Source organism: Rhinolophus sinicus, chromosome 2 (assembly GCF_057876585.1).
Source record: "Rhinolophus sinicus isolate RSI-liver-muscle chromosome 2, RSI-T2T, whole genome shotgun sequence".
Classification (NCBI taxonomy): domain Eukaryota; kingdom Metazoa; phylum Chordata; class Mammalia; order Chiroptera; family Rhinolophidae; genus Rhinolophus; species Rhinolophus sinicus.
The window spans coordinates 166043495-166063989 of record NC_142502.1 but is presented as its reverse complement, the minus strand read 5'-3'; the positions used below and the strand labels follow the sequence as shown (position 1 = coordinate 166063989).

At 40.7% G+C, this 20495-nt stretch overlaps 1 protein-coding gene across 2 annotated transcripts in view; it reads left to right on the top strand.

The window, feature by feature from the left end:
- The window catches only part of VIT (vitrin), a 99660-nt gene that overhangs the window by 2249 nt on the left and 76916 nt on the right, over nt 1–20495 (top strand). For both annotated transcript variants that reach the window (XM_019741949.3, XM_088796218.1), the window contains exon 2: nt 19470–19539. In XM_019741949.3, coding sequence (XP_019597508.3) covers nt 19488–19539 — 52 coding nt within the window. In that variant the 5' untranslated portion in view covers nt 19470–19487. The remainder of the gene's footprint in view (nt 1–19469; nt 19540–20495) is intronic.

The following is a 20495-nucleotide window of genomic DNA, read 5'->3' as shown; positions in this document are numbered from 1 at the left end:
CCTGGCCAGGCCAATTTTATTGTTGAGATTCTGTATGTTACAAAATGAAGAAGTATCAAAATGGGGTTTCAGAATCTATGTTGTGGTTTCAATGTTTCTGTTTACCTAACTAAAGACTTCAATATATAAAAATTTGAAATGTAACATACTTTTGTGTTACATAAATGTAACATTATTGTGTGTGTGTGTGTGTGTATGTGTGTGTGTGTGTGTGTGTGTAACCATAGTATACTTAGGACAGTGTGGTCCAAGTTGTATAAAAGACTTCTTTCAGTTCTCTGTTGTACCTCTGTGACTGCCTGGAACATATTATGTGGAAATAATGTCAAATATTTAAATGTAAGGCCTTCCAGAATTAAGAAGTACAAATTGGTTGTTACAAAGCAGTCATGGGGATGTAGGGTACAGCATAAGGAATAATCAATAATATTGTAATAACTATGTAGGTGTCAGATGGGTACTAAATTTCTTGGGGTGATAGATGGGAGGGGGTTAGGGGACACAGTGAAAAAGGTAAAGGCATTAAGAAGTTCAAATTGGTAGTTACAAAATAGTCATGGGGATATAAAGTAAAGCATAGGAAATATAGTCAGTAATATAATAACTATGTATAGTGCCAGGTGGGTACTAGACTAGTCAAGGGGATCACTTTTTAAATTATAAATGTCTAACCACTATGCTGTGTCCCTGAAATTAATATAAAATAATATTGAAGGTCAACTGTAATTGAAAAATTAAAAATGGGGGGAAGTAAAGGGAAATAAGAGCTCCACATTTCCAGGTATAAAACAAACACGTCATGGGGATGTAATGTACAGCATGGGGAATACAGTCAATAACATTGTGATAACATAGTGCGGTGTCAGAGGGTTGCTGGACTGATGGTGATCACTTTCTTAGGTCTATAAGTGTTGAACAACTATGGTGGACCCCTGAAAATGATGTAATATTGTATGTTAGCTATATTTTAATAAAAATCTTTTTAAAAATAAAAATAAATGTAAGGCCTTCCAGGCAAAGCCAAGGTCAAGTGGCCCTCTTATGCTATGGATTCTGGAAGTTTGTCAAGCCGGAGGCTCTGCTGCTTCTTAAATGTGTTAACTTTGGCAAGTTACTTAGACCTTCTGGGCCTCAGTTTTCTCACCTCTAAAAGGGGTCTATTATTAGTGCCTACCTCATTGGTTGTGGCTTGGCACACTGTCAGCACCCAAATGTTAGCAAATATTTTCTTTATTACATGTGACTAGAATGAAGAAATCAGATCAGCTGTGAAACAAAGTAGTTATAATCCTCTTCAAACTTTCAAACATTAACTCTTTGGATGAGATAAGCAAATAAATTTGTGGAATTATGAGATATTAATATAATTATTAGAAATGTATTACCATCTCTTTATCTAGAGTATCTGAGCTAATCAATCAATCAGCAATGATAAGCAAGAGGCAACTTCTATAATGTCTGTAATTTGAGAAACCCAAAGTTCTTCTCTCGCTGCCTAAAAATGTGTCTCTCTGTGGTTTGCGGAAGGTGGGGGAATTCCTGGTCCCCTGAACACACTTAGCATGAGCGAAAGAAACTGCAAAGAGAATCTGCTACTTTTTACAGACACAAAAGGTATTTGTGCAAGTAGCAGAGAACAGCTTCTTTTAGTGCAGAGAATGGGACAAGAAAGGAACCACAGACCGGCGGAAATTTAGGCTGGTCATCAGAAATGGCTTTTGGGATAGTGCTGGTTGTTAAATTTTAATTAAGCCACAGCCCTGCATGCCAACGGCCAGGGCCTCCACAGCTGCTTGTCAGCCCAAATCCAGCCCTGCCGCCTGTCACCAGCTTCCAGCACTGGGCCTACCTGCAGCCAGCCACTGCAGCTGTGTCCCTGTGCCCGGCTAGCCCAACTCTGTCACCAGCTTCCACTGCTGTGCACAGCCTGCGGTGAGAGACCCTGCAGCCACAGACGTGTCCCCTCACAGCTACTAGTGCACCTGCCGCTGCCCTGGCCCTCACCACTACATGTGTGTCTGTAACTCGCTCCTGCCATGATACAGGCTGCTACAGCTGGCTCTTGCAACCGAGTGCATACACATGACCAGCTCTGGCCATCACCACTGCCTACCCTGGTCCCTAGCCACGAGACCCTGGGACATCACTGAAGACCCCAACAGCTCTTCCAGCAGATCCCCAGCAGTGCTCACCAAGGACTATGCAGTTGGTGATGTGGACCCCTGCAGCCTGAGCTGTTGAGATGTCACGCCTTTCTGCCACCACAAGCCTCCATGCTGGGTGCCTTGCACCACGAGACCCAAGATCACTGCCCGCCCCAGTGTGCCCTCGCCTCCAGGTGAAGGTCTTTCCTGACCAAAGTTAGGACATAAAGTCTAGAAGAGGCGACTCTTTCTTCAAATGTGCGAAGCTACAGGGCTCATGAAGAATCAGGGAAACGTGACACACCAAAGGAACGCAGTCAACCTCCAGTAACTGACCCTGAGGAAATGGAGATACACGAACTGCCTGACAGGGAATTCAAAACAATTTTGTTCTGAAGATGTGCAGAGAGCCACAAGAAAACACAGAACAATTTAATGAAATCGGGAAAACGATACAGGAACCAGAGAAGCTCCACTAAGAGATAGACAGCATAAAAAAGAACCAAATGGAAATGTTGGAGCTGAAGAATAAAATTTTAATTAAAAAAATACGCACACACACAAATGTGTCTGTCTGAGATAATCTAGGTTAAGTTCCTGTTTACAGATCAGGAGGTGAAGGGCCAAAACGATTCCCAAAGCCCCATGTTCACAATGCAACAATGACTATTTCAGTTTTGTTGATTGCCTTTTCCTATGGTTACCTCATTCGTAAAACAAACAGTTGTGGATACTGGATTTAGAATTTGTTTTTAATCAAGTAGAAAACTTTTTCTCCTCAACACATGGCAAACCTTAAAGAACTCCTTAGAAACTGGCTGCCTGTAGGGCTCAGGGATGCCAGAGGAGTGCAGCACGCAGGCACCAGGTGATGCGCTCAGCTGAGACTCACCAAAGCTGCCCTCACGTGGCAACTTGCAAAAGGCCAACCCCCGCACCTGGCAGACGACTGGGCTGAAATCCATTCCCGCATTCCAGGGCTTGTATCCTGAGGGAGAAAGGTGAACTGAGATCACGGGTGCCAAAATCCTTCCCTGAGGAAGGCAGGGTCTTGGAACAGAGGAAATACACATTAGTTTGGTTTAGACTCAGTTTAGAGAATATGCTGGTGTTTGTATTTTATTCTGGTCTTATGCTTTAAAACTATGTTTAGGCCCATTTTCTGCTTTGTATTACTTCACTAGATGTTTTTTATCAATTCTTTTTAAGAATGCTGGCTGTCATTCCTCAGCCAACTGATCGGCCCAATTGTCCTACAACTATCTAGATGTTCATGGCAACAGGCTCAAGATCCTCACAAATCTCTAAGCGGAGGAAGAAGGAACAAAACCACAGAATTGCTCCCTTTCTGGAGTCCTAGAAAAATTTAGATCAATGGCAGTCACAAACCCATGTGGTCCCTTCACCAAGAAGTCCGAAAAGCAAGCCATGGCTGACTGTGGACAGCATCTTATGTAGAGAGAGTCAACTGGTTGCTTTAACTCTAAATCCTAAACTAGAATCTAAATGGCCATGTTTTGCAAAAGAATGGTGATGAGAATGACAAGGATGATGACGGCAATCGTGATTAACCATCACCCCAACAACAATAATAATAATTGCTAACACTTCCAGAACTATTCTTATACGCCAAGCCCTGTCCTAAGCTCTTTTCACATATTAATTTACTTAATCCTAACAGCAACTGAATGGGGTAGGTTGTTGCTATCCCCATTATACAGATGAGAAAACTGAGGCACTGAGCAGTTAAGTAACTTGTCCGAGAACACACAGCTAGTAAGTGATGGAGCTCAATTTGAAACCCAAGTACTCTGGTTCCAGAACTCACTCTCTTAACCTATCAGGCAAAAATTATGCATAATCTTGATATTTCTATAATGGCACCAAATTAATCTTTGCCCTGCCTGCAAATATCGTTTTCAAGCCAAGTCAAATTTCGAAGCAAACTATTCTTTCTCACAAGTATAGACAGCACACTAATAATGATGAAGGGGAGCGGAGACAAGGGACTATGGAAGGTTTTGAGAAGGAGGACAGGGTACTTCTGTCCTTCTTGGATTGTCTCCTGAATTGAGAATCGCTTTTCAAGTATGTTGGGAACACGTGCTCTCAGGGGATATGCCAAGGAGCTGGTGTCATTATCTAGCCTTTTGAGTAGTCAGTCCCGAAGAGGTGTCCCTTATCTTCACTCTAGGGTCAAGTTTGCAGCCAGTCACAGAAAGAATCTTCCATTTGACTCAGATGACTGCAGAAAATCACTTTCCCTGATAAGGGTCTCTACATTGACAAGACTCTAATCTAAATTTCTCAAATTTTTTCCCTCAGTGAGAGAAAGGTGAAAGTTTTGTGTGGACATGTGGTAAAAATTCCTAAAAATTGCCCTTCAGGCTTTGTCTCTGCATTCCTTTTCCTCAGATTCAAAAAGAAAAAAAGAAAAATCTATTCCTTCAGGGGAACCCAATGTATAATTTCCCAGGGAAGAGGTCACTGGCATCTTGGTGCTGAGTGAATTCCCTCCTCTGTGTTCCAAACACAGAAAACATACTTTGAATGTAAAGGTACAAGTCAACTTGCCCAGACTGGCTTTCTTGTATAATACAGTGAGTAAATCGGTACTCCTAAGGGTAAAAGGAATTTAGGGAAGCGGAGACAACATTCAATGACAGCAGCAATAAATATTTATTGGGTCACTGCCATGTGCCATCTGTAATTCTATGTGCTTAGGAAGAGGGGTGAACAAAATAGTCTCCATTCTCCCAGAGCTGTCAATCTGTGGGCACACAATAAACAAATACATATAAGAGGTCTGGTGGTGATCTAGGCTGTGAAAAACATGATAGTAGGATCAGGGGTGTGGATAGAGCAATGAGATATGGGTGATGAGTTGCATTGTATGGTCAGATAAATGTCTGACAAAGGGATACTGGAACAGACAGAGAGGTGAAGGAAGCCACAGGGAAAGCCATGTGGAGACTTGGGGAAGAGCATCCCAGAGAGAGGGAAGAGCAGATGCAAAGGCCCTGAGGTAGGACCATACTTGGGAGGCCAGCATTTCTGGGCTAGGCTGAGTGGGGAGGGAAGGAGGCGAGATCCAGGGTGTACTTGGACAAGCAGACACAGAGAGCCATCCTAATGCGCTTCTATTGCCCCCAGATGCCCCCAACTGCCCCTCACACCCTATCTGTGGGCAGTTCTTGCCTCTGCCCAGGATGAAATCTGAGTAGGTCCCTTCATAGTTCAGATCACGCTCAGAGTTTTTAAAAAAACCTTGCTCGTATTACATCCCCAAACAATCTCAGTTCAGTCATTAATGTGGACGTAATACTTAGGTCATATTTAAAAACTTTAAAATGTCCTTCACAGTTTCAAGTTTCACCCCTCACCTCCAGGCTTGCTTTCTGCAACGGGAATGGGGGGTGATTGCTTTCTCTCTTTCTCTGCCTTGCGCTTTTACCCCTCTTCCCGTTGGCTGCTAATGACAATCTCTTCGTGTCCAGAGTTGCAGTGGGCACAGACAGGAAAGGTAAAGGGGACAGAAAGGCCTTACTAGTTGGTGCTGTTGTGAGCTGACATCCAGTTTCGCTGGGCTTGGCAGGAATTTACAGCTGTTTCTTGTGCACATGGGACACTTCCCATTTTGTTGGGGACCCCTCACCTGCAGTCATCGGATGCTGTTACATAAGAATCTTCTCTGGCTGGGTGTTTGCTGTCCTTTCCTCAGCCCCTGAGCGATGGGTGATCTAACGCCAGCTGTTTTCTGCTGTGGTCTCCTCAGCCCTCCCTGCACCCAGCTTGGGCAAGACCTAAAGGGACACCAGACTGACTCGCAGACAAGGTCGTTTCATTTGCCACAAGCTACTCCCTGTCTGGTAGATATCTTACCGGGGAGTCAGGCACCCGCCCATTCTGCCCTAAACCCAAGGGACACCACTGCTCAGTAGTTTCAAATGGGGTTACTGGGCAAAAAAGCTGGACTTCCAAAGGAGGTAGCCAAGAACCAGGCTCTTCAGCTGACTACCAGACTGTACCAGAGGTTCTAGAAGCTGAAGGGCAGTTGGAGACTGGAGAGCAGGAAGGACTTTAGGAAAAGCTGTTGGCATTTTCCTTCCTCCTCCCCCTGCCCCCATTCAGCAGATGGTCTCTCCACACCCACCCCCTTCAGGCAACAGTGAGAGGAGGCTCCGCGACCACTTCGGAACATGGACGTAGTTAACACATAGTCTCAGTTGAAGCTGACACAAAGGGCTATCCCATTTTAACATCCCTACACAGTCAATTACAATACACTCAAATGTCTGTTTAGATGGGTGTGTTCCTCCTGCTTAAACTTAAAAATATGCCTCGTGCATCACTTTACCCTAAATAACATTTGTGAGCGACAGAAAGCTGTGAATGAGTTCAGGCCCAAATATGACTCAAAAAAAAAAAATCTCTTGACCTTATAACTAAGACTGCTTTATTACACAATGTATGTATTTTACAGTGTGTGTCTTAACTATTGTCAACAAGTATTTCAAAAAGACCAGGATATATGTGTCAAAGCAAAAAGAAAGGTGAAACCATCCTGTAGAGTGTTAAAATGGGGTGAAATGTTTGAGGCCAGGAATGGAATTCTGTTTCTTCTCCATATTCATTCTATAATCTCAGACAGCTTACTAAGGCTCTCTAAGCCTCAATTTCCTACTCTAAAAAAATGGGCATAATAAATAGATTGGGGAGGGGGATTATCACTGTGTGAGGGGTATAAATGATAAATGTCTAACTATTGCAGTGTTTTGTACACATGCAACTAATAAAAATGTGGGCATAATAGTACTTACTTGATCGGATCACCACAATAATTAAATAAGATCACATATATGCCGTGTGCAGCATATGGCAAGCATTCAGTAAATGGTAGTTATTATTAATGAAGTGGCCTCTATACTTCTAAAACTTTCCATGAAGAAGAACAAAGGTACCAATCCCATTCTGTGTAACAGGCCACTAGACAGCTGGGAAGGGTCCAGAGAGGGCCTCCGGAGCATGAGGCTGTGTGGTACCCTTTGGAGATCCGGATCTCCTGCTTTGAAATGCCCCTCTCTCTGCTGGTCCCCTCCAATTTCTGGGACTTAATCCTCCATAGCCCTCAGTTGCTCAGCCACAGTCACTGCCTTCCTCTAGACCCTCTATTTCCCTAAGCCTCTGGTTGCTAGGATTCAAGAATGTGCTTTGACCCACAGCCCCACGCCTGCCTCTTGGCAGCATGGGGATTGCTGGAACCCTATTGTCTGAGACAAACCCACTCTTTACCAAGAGGCAGACAGGAAGATGCTATGGATCTTACAGACACACCCTCATCTTCCTTCCTACCTCAGCTGGCAGGCTCTGCCAATGCAAAAAAAAAAAAGTGTTTTTCTGTGCCTCAGAATTGAATGCAGACTGAAAAGAACAGAATGTTCAGGCAGTGAAGGCTCTGGGATCACAGTCAGACTGAAGCAAATACCCAACTCCAAATTCACAGTGGACAGCCCCTTGGCAACCACAAACCTCAATGCCCAAGGGAGAAAACTCACTGGGAGGAGACAGCGCTAATCCACAGTGTCAAATCCATTAGGTAAAGAAGCTTCGGATGAGAGAAATTCATCTTCCAAAGCTCCATGAGAATCTTTGAAATTGCACAAGGTTTCTAGAGTAACTAAGAGAAACAGTCATGGCTCTCCCCATCTTTTACTGAGGTCCTCACCCCTTCCCCCAGGTTTACTGCTATTTGTGCCCCCCTTCCATTACAGAGGATAAATAACTCTTGGAAGGAGTTCTTTAGAGCCCATTTGGGGGCATGACTGAAAACTAGTATTTTTTCCCCACTGGCAATATAAGATCTAAACTACCACTTCAGAAACGTAATTACTGTTTGCAGCCTCACTAGAAATCACTATTGGTCGAGCCCTTGGTGGATGTGGTAAACATTACCATATGTCGGGTTCTTAATAAGGTACAGAATGATGGTCTGAAACACATGCACCAAAAAAGGCTTTCCTTTTTTGGTTTCCTGACATGTAGAAACATGCCACATAGATCAATGCACCAAATGGCATAGGCACATATCTGTCATTGAACACAGGCTTGGGCTCTTTAATCCACCCAATGACCCAGGACTGAATACCTTTGCTTCAGGATTTGCCCTAGCTATATGTGGTGATCAAAAAGGATCCTGGAGAAAGGGATCCTGACTAGTTCACTACTTAGTCATCAAAAAAATTACCTATAATATTTATGGAAAATTCCTAGATTGAAATGTCAATACGCATAACGATCTCAAATATATTTGGAGCTAAACATTTTCATAAATCAGAGGTTGTCAATTCTGACGCTATCAGCATGCTGTGCCTGATAATTCCTCCTTTTGAGGTCTATGCTGTGCATTGTAGAATGTTTAGGGCATCCCTAGATGCCAATAGCATCCCCTACCCCACGTTGTGACAACCAAAAATGTCTTCAAACATTGCCAAATCACTCCTGGGAAGCAAAATCACCCATGATTGTGAACCATAACCACAAACATATCAGGAACTCCACATTCTTATAGCATAGTCTCAAGGTCACCCCCTTTTATAGCATAGTCTCAAAGTCATCCACCCCCATTCTTTTCCTCCCAGAGTGTCCCAGGTATGTAGGTTGCTTCTCCTTTTCAGTGGCTGCTACAGCTCATGAGATTCTTTGTCACACTTCTTCCCAGAGCCTGGCTCCTGAGCTAGATACAGCTCTCCAACCCCTGCCTTGATGCTACCAAAAGACAAGCACATGTGCCCTTTTCATTTTAAGTGTTTTCATTTTACTGTGAATCATTTCAGGGCAACAGGAGATAAGTAAAACAACAAAGATGAAAAGGGTTTTAATCAAAGCTTCAAGGATCAGAAACCAACTCAAACTGGCTGGAGTAAAAGGGCCGAGAAACATCTATGTCACGCACAGGAGACCTAGTCCAGCTGGACCTCCTTCAGACTGGAAATGGGACCTGGGAAGTAGCCAGAAAATAAGGCGTCTGCTCTCGTTGCTTCTCCCAGGGCCACACTCTTTCTCTTCTCCATCTCATTCTGCCCTCATCTTCTACATCTTATTCAGGGCCCATACGGCTGTCAGCTTGGCTCCTGTCGTTTTCAAGGCTTTCTGGGTCCCGATTCCAAAATCCCAAGGGAGATCTTGATTGACTTAAGTTATCCTTCTTTTTTTTTTTTTTTTTTTTTTGCTAGACCATAAGCTCATAACCAGCAGAGTCACTTAATTTCAGCAATTGTTATTTCTGCACCTGAGCATTATATTTGAGACTCTTACTTCAGAAGTTGTGTGAGGTTAAAGATACAGGTGTAACCAGGCTTTTAAAAGTGAAAAGTACTATACAAATATGTGGAATTTCTATTTTACAATGTTATATAATAAATCATGGAATCATTTGGAATTTACAGTAACAGTTACATGAGGAGTTTGATATAGTAAAAAGAGCACAAAATTAAAATAGAGATCTGGGCTGTGTGACCTTAGGCAAGTCACTTCACTGCTCAGAATTATAGGAATAATAAGGTCCGTTCTACTTCCTCAAGAGTTTTGTAGGTGGTCCAGATAAGAAAGTTGTTGAGAAAACACACTGCAGACTGGTATAAACCTATATTATTATTATTATTATTATTATTATTACTATCTTCTCTAATTTAAATCAATATATGGATAGGCACTATGAGTTAGAAAGTCAGGAATAGTCTTTTGGCTGCAAGCCCAACTGAAAGGGAAGTTCATTACCTCACATCACAGTGGTCAAGAAGTGGGCCCAGCCTCCAGACATAAGATAGTCAAAGCTCCAGCTCCATTTCTCTGTAATTCACTTAGCTGCCCTCCTCCATTTTGTGTTGGCTTTTTCTTCAGACTGACTTATCTCATGGTCACAAGATGGCTGCCAGCATACCTAGAACAACTTGCCCCCTTGTTCATTTCCAACAACAGAAAGACTTTACAGCTTGTTCATTTCCAACAAGAGAGGCAAGGCAACCTCTCCCTGAGAAACAAAGGAATAAAGTCTTTCTGTCTGATACAACTCACGACACAGCCCACCCTTGAACTAGTCACCATCCCTTGGAGAGGGCACTGTGCTGATGGGCTCAAACACTCAAGCAACCACCAGCAAGAAAGAAAAATACATATATAAAAATACATATATATGTATATTTATATATATTATAAATATATATATATATATACATATATATATACATATATATATATATATATATATATATATATATATATAGAGAGAGAGAGAGAGAGAGAGAGAGAGAGAGAGAGAGAGAGAGAGAGAGCCATCCTTGGCTTAGACTTGGAATCTATACCCATTCTAGGAGCTGGGAATGGATCAGCTTCTTCTGCGTACATTTATTCCCTTTACCAAATTGGGGTTGTATTCGGCAGGAGTAAGGGCAGAAGAAAGTGCTCTGCTTAGGTAAGCAACAGTGTCCAGTCCGCATAGCCTGGCTCAGAGGACATCTTTAAGTAGCCTGGTGCATTCTTAGGAGCCAACATTTTGGGAAAATACAAAATTTCCTTTGCCTTCCCTGCTTATTTGGCTTGCACTTTGCTGTTGGAAGGAACTGGAAAGAGAAGAAAAATAAGGGATAAGAGAAAAACCACTTTCCTCTCTGGTTCTCGTTCTCTCTCTCTCTCTCTCTCTCTCTCTCTCTCTCTCTCTCTCTCTCTCTCTCTCTCTGTATCTCTCTCTCTCTTTCCTTCATAGAAACCTGGGGGATTATAATAGTGACCACTGGTGTCATGGCAAAAGGAAATGCAATGTTTGAGACCCAGCCCAGAGGAATATGACCTATGTAAAAGTTTCTATGCAGATCCAAGCCACGTCCATATTGTAAAAGCCCCTCCTAGTACCAGCCTTCCTTCTTCCATCTTTACCAGAAAAACCCACATCCACTAACAACCAGCTGAGGCTTTACAGAGATGGGGAAGCAAGGCTGCAGATGTGGCCTCTCCCCATTCAGAGATCCCTGTCCTCAAGGGATTCTTGGCATTTTGGAAATACAGCACAAGCCTCTCATAACTACTAAATGTTTCCAGATGGACAATGGCTCTTTCTGCCTCATGGACAAAGAGTATTGTTAGGTGCTTCCCCATGTAGCATCATAGATCAGACAAACACTAGCATTATATAAACCCTACACATCAACTAGGACATATATTTCTGCAACTGAGTGGCTCAAGTAAGCCTCTAGAGGGCTTATTAAAAATGATGAATGCAAAAATAATTTTTAAGCCTTCCATGTCTCCCTATAGCCTAAAGGATCAATTTCACATTCTTTAGGCATGACATTCAAGGCCGACATAGCCCCTTCTTTCCTCTCTAACACTCTGATTCATCTCCCAGTCTGGCTGAGCAGCTCCCAATTTCTGAAGTTATGCTGTCCCCTGTGTCCTGTCCTTCCCGCACCACTCATTGTTTTCCACCCTGCCAGTTAAACTAATTCAAGCCTCTTCTAATCCCCATGCCCAAAACCATTTCACCATCTACCCTTCTTGCCATCACTGTATCCTCGACAGCAGAGGTTCTTAATTCTGGCTGCACAATGGAGTCACCTGGGAGCTTTAAAACAGTACTGATACCAACTCAGACCAATTAAATCAGAATGTAGATGAGGGCAGTGTGCTTGCTTATCCGAAACAGCTAAGTCAAGTGGTAGAAGGCAAATTCAGGGCCTCTGGACTCACAATGCCTGGTTTCCTTTCCAATTCCACTTCTTTCCAGCCTTGTGACCTTGGACAAAGTACCAAATGTCTGCATACTTCCAATTCCTTACCTCTAAAATTAAGGCAAGAAACAGCCTTAATTTTACCTCATCAGGTTGCTGTGAAGATTTAGTGAGTTAATGTATAACTGACACTCAATATGTGCTCAATCAATGTTAGTTACGATGCGTGCACATCAATCTCCCTCTAGAAGGCTCAGAGCAACTTGATAATAGGACCTGCATCTTGTTCCTCTCTGCTTAGCTCAGAACACACACGCAATTTTTTTTTTAATGATTAAATGGATGTATGAATAAAGATGAAATTTTGACTTTAGGAGATCAGGGAGATTTACATAGAAGAGGTGGCCCATAAACTGAGCCTTGAAAGATGGATAGGCTATGAGAGACAGACATGGAGTTATAGTAAGGTATTCCAGCTAGAATAATAATAAGAGCTTGAGCCAAGACGCTGATTTACAGGGTATAGAGAAAAGACCAAAATCCTTGAGTGTGTGGGGGTCAGAAGAGAGGATTACAGAAGAGAATTGCAGTGAGATGGTTTAAAAGGTAAGTTGGGCCACTTCATGAAGAGTTTTTAGTGCCTCACTAAGGAATTTGGGCTTTATTCTGTGGAGAATGAGTGGACTATGAAAAACAATTCTGAGAGGGTGAATGCATAATCAGAGGTGTGCTTTAGGAAGCTGATTCTTTCCAACTGCAAGAAAGGGTGACCTGGAGCAAGAAAAGCTAGGAGAAAAGAGTGGGTTAGGAAATTACTATAGCTCCCCATTTCATATCAACATTGTCTGTATATGTTAAGTCTTCCCAAGAAACCATTTTATTAAATTCTGGTTAATTAACATATGTGCACAGGGTAAGCATTTAAATAGAACAAAACTTTAAGACTCGCTCCCATCTTTGATCACCATTTACCCAGTTCTCTTTTCCCTGAAGCAACAACTGTAAGAATTATAGAAATTATAGAAACAGAAAGAATTATAAAAGAGTATTGATGAATTCCACCAAATATTTAAAGAACTGACGCCAATCTTTCTCAAAACTTTTCCAAAAAATTGAAGATGAGGGAATACTTCTTAACTCATCCTATGAGGCCACTATTTCCCAGCTACCAAATCAAAGATACTACAAGAAAACTACAGTTTTCCTTATCAACACAATATCCCTTATGAAAATTGATGCAAAAACCCTCAACAAAATATTAGCAAATTTGAATTCAGCAGCATATTAAAATAGCTAAACACCATGACCATGTGAGATTTATTCCTGGAATGCAAGGATAGTTGAACATACAAAATCAACTTATGTAATACACCATGATAATAGAATGAAAGAGAAAAACCACACAAGATTATCTCAAATGATGCAAAAAAAGCATTTGAAAAAATTCAACACATTTTTATGATTAAAACACCCACAAACTAGGAATAAAAGGAAACTACCTCAACATAATAAAAGCCATATATGAAAAACTCACAGCAAACATCACATTCAATGGTGAAAGATTGAAAGCTTTTCCTCTAAGATCAGAAACAAGGCAAAGATGTATACCTGTTTTCACCATTTCTATTCAACAAAGTATTGGAATTTCTAGCCAGAGAAACTAATCAAGAAAAAGAAATAAAAGACACCCAAACTGGAAAGGAAGAAGTAAAATTATGCTGTTGGCAGATGATATGATTTAATATGCAGAAAATCCTAAAAACTACATAGTCAATTTTTGAGAACTAATAAATGAATTCAGCAAAGTAGCAGGATGCAAAGTAAACACACAAAAATCAGTTGTATTTCTATATACTAACAATGAACAATCCAAAAGGATATTAAGAAAACAAGTCCATTTGCACCAAAAAGAATAAAATACTTAGGAATTAATTAACCAAGGAGGTGAAGACTCATACAATGAAAACTACAAAACTTTATTGAAATAAACTAAAGAAGACATAAATAGAAACCTATCCTATGTTATCAATTAAAAGACAATATTGTTAAGGTATTAATAGTACACAAAGCAATCTACAAATTCAATGCAATACCTATCAAAATCCCAATGATGTTTTTTGTAGAAATAGAAAAATCCCCAAAATTTATATGGAATCTCAAGGGACCTGAACAGCCAAACAATCTTGGGGGGGAAAAAAGAGGAGAGCTAAAGGACTGCTCCTAATTTTTAACACATGACTACAAAACTACAGTAATCAAAACAGTGTTGTACAGGCATAGAGACAGACATATAAACCAATGGAATAAAATAGAGAGCCCAGAAATTAACTCTCACATACATGGTCAAGTGATTTTTGACAAGGGTGCCGAGACCATTCAATGGAGAAAAGGCAGTCTGTTCAACAAATGGTGCTGGCAAAAGTGGATATCCACATGCAAAAGAACAAAATTGGACCCTTACTTAACACCATATACAAAAATAAACTCAAATGAATCAAAGATCTAAATGTAAGATCTAAAACTATAAAATTCATAGAATACAACATAGGACAAAAGCTTCAAAACATTGAATTTGGCCATGATTTCTTGGATATAACACCCAAAGTCTTAAACAACAAAAGAAAAAATAGACAAATTGGACTTCACAAAAATTTTTAAAATTTTGTGCATCAAATGACCCTATCAACAAAATAAAAAAGGCAATCCACAGAATGGTATAAAATATTTGCAAACTATATATCTGTTAAAGGATTAATATCCAGAATGTATAGGTGACTCCTAAAATTCAACAACAACAATAAAAACAACCTGATTAAAAACTGAGCAAAGTATTTGAATAGACATCTCTTCAAATAAGATATAGAAATGGCCAAAAATACATGAAAAGGTGCTCAGCATCACTAATCAGTAGGGAAATGCAAATCAAAACCACAAAGTGATGCTATCTCATACCATTAGGATGATAACTATCAAAAGAAAGAGAAAATAAGTGTTGGCAAGGATGTGGAGACATTGGAACGCTTGTGCACTGTTAGCGGGAATATAAAATGGTACATCCACTCTGGAAAACAGTATGGAGTTTCCTCAAAAAAATAAAAAATAGAATTACCATTTGACCTAGCAATACTACTTCTGGGTATATACACAAAAGAAATAAAAGCAGGATCTCAATGAGATATTTGTACATTCAAGTTCACAGCAGCATTATTCACAATAAAAAAAGTGGAAGGAAGCAACCCAAGTGTCCATCAGCTGATGAATGGATAAGCAAAATGGGGTATCTACTTATTATGGAATATTATTAAGGCTTAAAAAGAAATTCTGACATACACTGTAACATGGATGAAACCTGAGAACATTATGCTACTTGAAATAGGCTAATCACAAAAAGATAAGTATTATATGATTCCATTTATATAAAGTACTACAGTAGTCAAAATCATAGAGACAGAAAGCAGAACAGCGGTTGCCAGGGACTGGGGGGGAAGGGGAAAATGAAGAATTATTGTTTAATGGCCATAGAGTTTCAATTTTACAAGATAAAAAGAGTTCTGGAGCTGAATGGTGGTAATGATGGCACATTATAAATGTATTTAATACTGCTAAACTGTACACTTAGAAATGGTTAATATTAAAAATTACTTAAGATAGTAAATTTTATGTTTGTGTATTTTACCACAATAAAAAAAATGGAGGGAAAAACCATATAAATATGTGATACTATTATTTATTACCACCTTACTCTTTTCTAACTCTGGGCAATAAAGGACCTAATTAAATTGGCTGGCTACTCTACTTGCATTAACGTGTATTTTTATTTCACAATCAGGCTTCATTTGTCTCACCAGACCTTCATATTCAGGACTCTATATTACATCTCATGGCACAATCCATAAATTTATGAATCAGTAATACACCCTTTGCAAACCCCCATTGTTCCATTTTTGTTAGAACCCTGGTGAGCACATGAGGAATTAAGGTTCCAGCATTACGTACTATGTACCCCACAATTTCGGGATATTGAACCACCTGCAAGAAGTGCTTAACAGTGCTGGTAGCTGTCCTCATCCCCAACTTCTTGAAAAGCTGAGAGAGGGTTTGAATTTTTTTCACATATGTCAAAAGACGCATTTACATTTTTAGTGTGTGAGTAAAAGGACTGAGCAAGGAAAGAAACTGAAGTGGTAAGAAAGAAGCCTCAAACATTCTGATTCCAAAAGACCAGAATGATTCTGGTCAGGTTCCATTACTGTTGAGTCAGCACTGGGGAGATATCTCCTCTGGGGATCATGTGTTTCCTGGAATCCTGGGTTTTTTTGTTTGTTTTTTTATTCATCCATCCCAGCATGTCAAGGTCAGGTCCATTGTGTCTTCTAAAGTTGTAGGACAGATCTGAGAGCACTTCTCTCTGCAATCCATCTTCCCTTTTGGTTTGTTTGTTGACTATCAGTAATACTTATGGAAATGTAATTCACATACATTAAATACACCTTTGAGACTGTATAATTCAGTAGTTTTTAGTGTATTCATAAGATTGTCTTCCCTTTGTTTGTTTCCTTTTTTATTATTATTATTTCCTAGGGAAAGGAAAGAGTCCTAATTCCTCACTCATTGATTCAGCATATATTTACTGAGCACATAAAAAAAAAATCATATAAAAATCCCTGCCATCATGGAGCTTGCATTCCAGTAGAGAACACCAACAATAATACATATAATAAGCAAATCATAGCGTATGTCAGAGGTGAAAAATGACATGGGGAAAAAAAGATAGTAGAAAAAGGATAGGGGGTACCATTTGGTGGTGGGTAGGAGAGGGATTACAATTTTAAACTGGGTGGTTAGGGAAATTCTCAAGAGAAGATAATGTTTAAGCAAAGATTTGAAAGAACAAAGAAGTAAATCATGGTTTTATCTGGGGAGAGGGCACCCCGGGAGAGTATAAATAGTAAGTGCAGAGACCCTGAGGTGAGAGGTATGTTCCAGAAACATCCAGGAAGCTGATGTATTTGAAGCTTAGTAAGTGAGGGGATGAATAGCGGGAAATAAGGTCAGAAGGGCCAATGGTGGCCAATCCATACAGAGTCTTAATCACTTGTATAGACTTGGCTTTCATTGTAAATAAAGTGGGGAACCACTGTAGAGGTTTGACCAGAAGAATGCCATGAACTGATTTACTTCAAATAGGATTGTGCTGGCTGCTGTTTAGACGGTAGAGAGCAGAGGAAGGAGGAGACAGCATAGTTAGGAGGCTAATTGTAATAACAAAGGAGAGAGTAGGCGTGGCCTGGACCAGGTGGCAATGGTAAAGATGATGAGAAATGGTCAGATTCTGAATATATGAAGAAGAATGTAGAGCCAATAGGCTTGACTAATAGAAAAGATGTGGGTATGAGGGAAAGGGAAGTCAAAAATGACTCATAGATGAAAGTTGCAATGCTGAATGGTAACAGCCATTGGTGGGGCTGGTTAGGTGGATCCAGAAGGGAAGCTGGACATAGTGCATTTATCCCGTAGGAAAGTTAAATTTTCAGGCCTGAAAACGTGTTAGTTGTTCTGGAATATCTCAAGTTAGTAAAAAAAGAAAAAATTGTACTTGTTACCACTATTTTCAAAATATGACCCAGCAATTTAAGTATCAAATTGCCAAGTAGATTGTATGTATTTTATTTCAATTTCTATTATTTGTCTATGACTTAACCAGTGGTCAACTGCCTTAATTGGGAAATTTAACAATTGCATTTATTGCTGGAAATTAGCAAAGTGATCAGTTCCATTAGGGGTTACTATTGCTGCCTAATTTCATTGTAACAAAACCTTCCATATATTAAACAGTTTAAGTTAATTGCATCAGGTACTTGTATTAATACCTCAACTATCATCTAATAGTTGTTTTTTGTTAAGAAACTGTGCATAGGACTGTATCTAAATATTGGACATAAGCTTATACTGGACCTAGTTAATACCAGGTAGTGTTTATCTCTTTCAAATCTCTATCCAGTGACATCACTTTGGTGGCTTTAAAATCAGCCATGGTGAGAGGATTTACACCACAGGAATCCACAAACACTACAGGTCAGGGCTTTTATTCAGAGAGCAAGTTTACTGGCTTGCCACTCAGCATAGAGGAGAGCAGGACTGTGAATGACAGTTTTAGGCCACACAGCAGGGGCCCTGGGGGGAGGGCATGTAATGGAAGCCATGTGCCCCAGAGGGGAGGAGTGTTTAGAATTGCTGGCTTATAAGGATCATAAAAAGCAGACAGACTTTAAGTCTGTACTTCCCACGATGTTCTCCCTTATTGCTTGTGCCCAGGGCACAGCCTTTCCACCTAATCCCCCCTCCATGCTAATCCTACTCACTTCCTGGTCATCATGGGTGCACAAGACATTTTACTGTTCTAAGCCTTAGTTTCCTCATCTGCCCACTGGGGATCATAAAACCTACCATGCTGGCTTACTGTGAGGATTCGAGACAATATAGAGTCACAGTATATGTTCAATTAGTGGTGGTTTGAATAAACCGTGGCAGGTTTCCTCATAGCCTTCCGAGAAGGGGGGCAACCCCCTATAAGTCAACAGCATCTTGGTATCCACTGTGCTTCCCAACCTCTGAGCCTCTGTCGATATTGTTCTGCCACTTGGGCCACTTCTCCCCTATGAAACTTGGTTCATCTTTCAAAATTGACCCAATTGCTGCCACCTCTGTGAGACTTTCTCTTATTCCCACGGCTGACATAAGCTCTCCTTCCTCTAAACTTCCCTGGCCTCTTGGGGAATCTCTGGCACGACCCCAGACCTACCAGATTAGAATCTGTATTTTAAGAAGATTCCCAGGTGATTCATAGGCACATTAAGATTTTGGAAGCTTTGCTCTACACTGCTGTTTCTCAAACTGGGGAGGTTTTTAAAAGCTTAACGCCTACACCCAACACCCAAGAGATTCTGAGTCAGTTGGTTTGAGGTGCAGCCTGGGCATCAGGGTCCTTTAAAACTCCCAGATGACACTCATATGTAGCAAAGTTTGAGAATCACTGCTCTATAAACTCCCCTTATACTCCTTATGGGGCTTGCACATTCTCTGATGGTGTGGTGATCTGTGTCCACGTATGTTTTCCCACTTCTATTAAACTGTACACCTTTTAAGACCAAGAATTCTTTTTTTCAATTCCATTTTTTATCACCTTTTACCTAACATAACGTTACCTAGCATTCTCATAGGAGTTTAATAAATATTTATTGGACGAATGATGAACGAATTATTTGAAATCTAAAAATGTTCTCTTGATATCATAAGTGTGGCTTTTGTCATAATTTGAGACTGGTTGAACATATTCTCGAAACTGTCAAGTGATTTCCTCTTTGGTTCTAAGTAAAGACCAAATTTCTACAGAACAGAAGGCTGGTGGCTAGACTAGGTTTTCTAACCAAGAATGGACTCGGTACCAGCACACCAGCCCCTGCCATCTCCATGAGCTCGCAGCTTAAATCCTGACTCCAGAGGGCAATGCAGCATGAAGCAGCCCCACCCCACACTCCGAGCATCCAATTCAGAAAGAACCCTTGGCTGAAAGATGATGATGTTATTGTTTCTTCCTCCCCAGGGCGCCGTTTTGATATTTATGGGGATTGTTGTCCTCACTATGAAGGCATCTGTTATGGAAATGTTCCTTGGTAAGTACTTTTATATGTGCATCTGGATACACTGTTAACATTCTCCTATGGTCCAAAGAATCCTGCCAAGAAAAGGTTTAAACAGAGCATATAAACAGTTCAGTGTATCTTTTTATGATTAACATGTAGGAGAGAAGTTTAAGTGAGAATGTTAAGTGTAGATCAAATTCAGGATGCATGTGTATATAAATTTTTATATACAGCAAGTATTCTATTACATTGGTGTGTCTCTCTATATTGCATATTATACACTCAGATATACACACATATCTGTATGTATTCTTCAGCAACTAACAAATATTTCAGATATAGCATATTTACAGGGTCTGAATTTAGGGATCTTCTTGTTTCTTAATCTCCCCCCCCAAAAAAAAAAAAATGATCACTCACACAGCCTTACTTGTACCAATGGCAACTCACACCTTAGAAATGAAACCTTTCAAATGTATCCGTTATCACTGGAGAATTTCAGGTAGGCCTTCAGGAAGCAGCAGGTCCACAAGAAGAGGGGAAAGTGCTGATGGGTTTAGCACTAAGCCCGAGGGGAATCAGTTCACCGTCACCCCATTGTGCTGTGGCCTTGTCCTGTGGAGTGACCCCATGGGTCACTGTGAAACTCTGACCAGCAAAGAAGTGCAGACAATCTGTATCAGTGTGTAGGGCTTCCATAACAACATACCACCAACTGGGTGGCTTAGAACTTATTCTCTCACAATTCCGTAGGCCAGAAGCACAAAATCGAGGTACCAGCTGGGTTGATGCCTTCAGAGGGCTGGGAGGCTGAAGTGTGTTCCGTGCCTTTCTCCTAACTTCTGGTGTTTGTTGGCAATCGTCAGCATTCCTTGGCATCACCCCTATCTCTGCCTTTGTCTTCACATGGCATTCTGTGTGTGTGTGTGTGTGTGTGTGCTGTGTTCAATTTTCTCCTTTTTATAATGACACTAGTCCATCATATT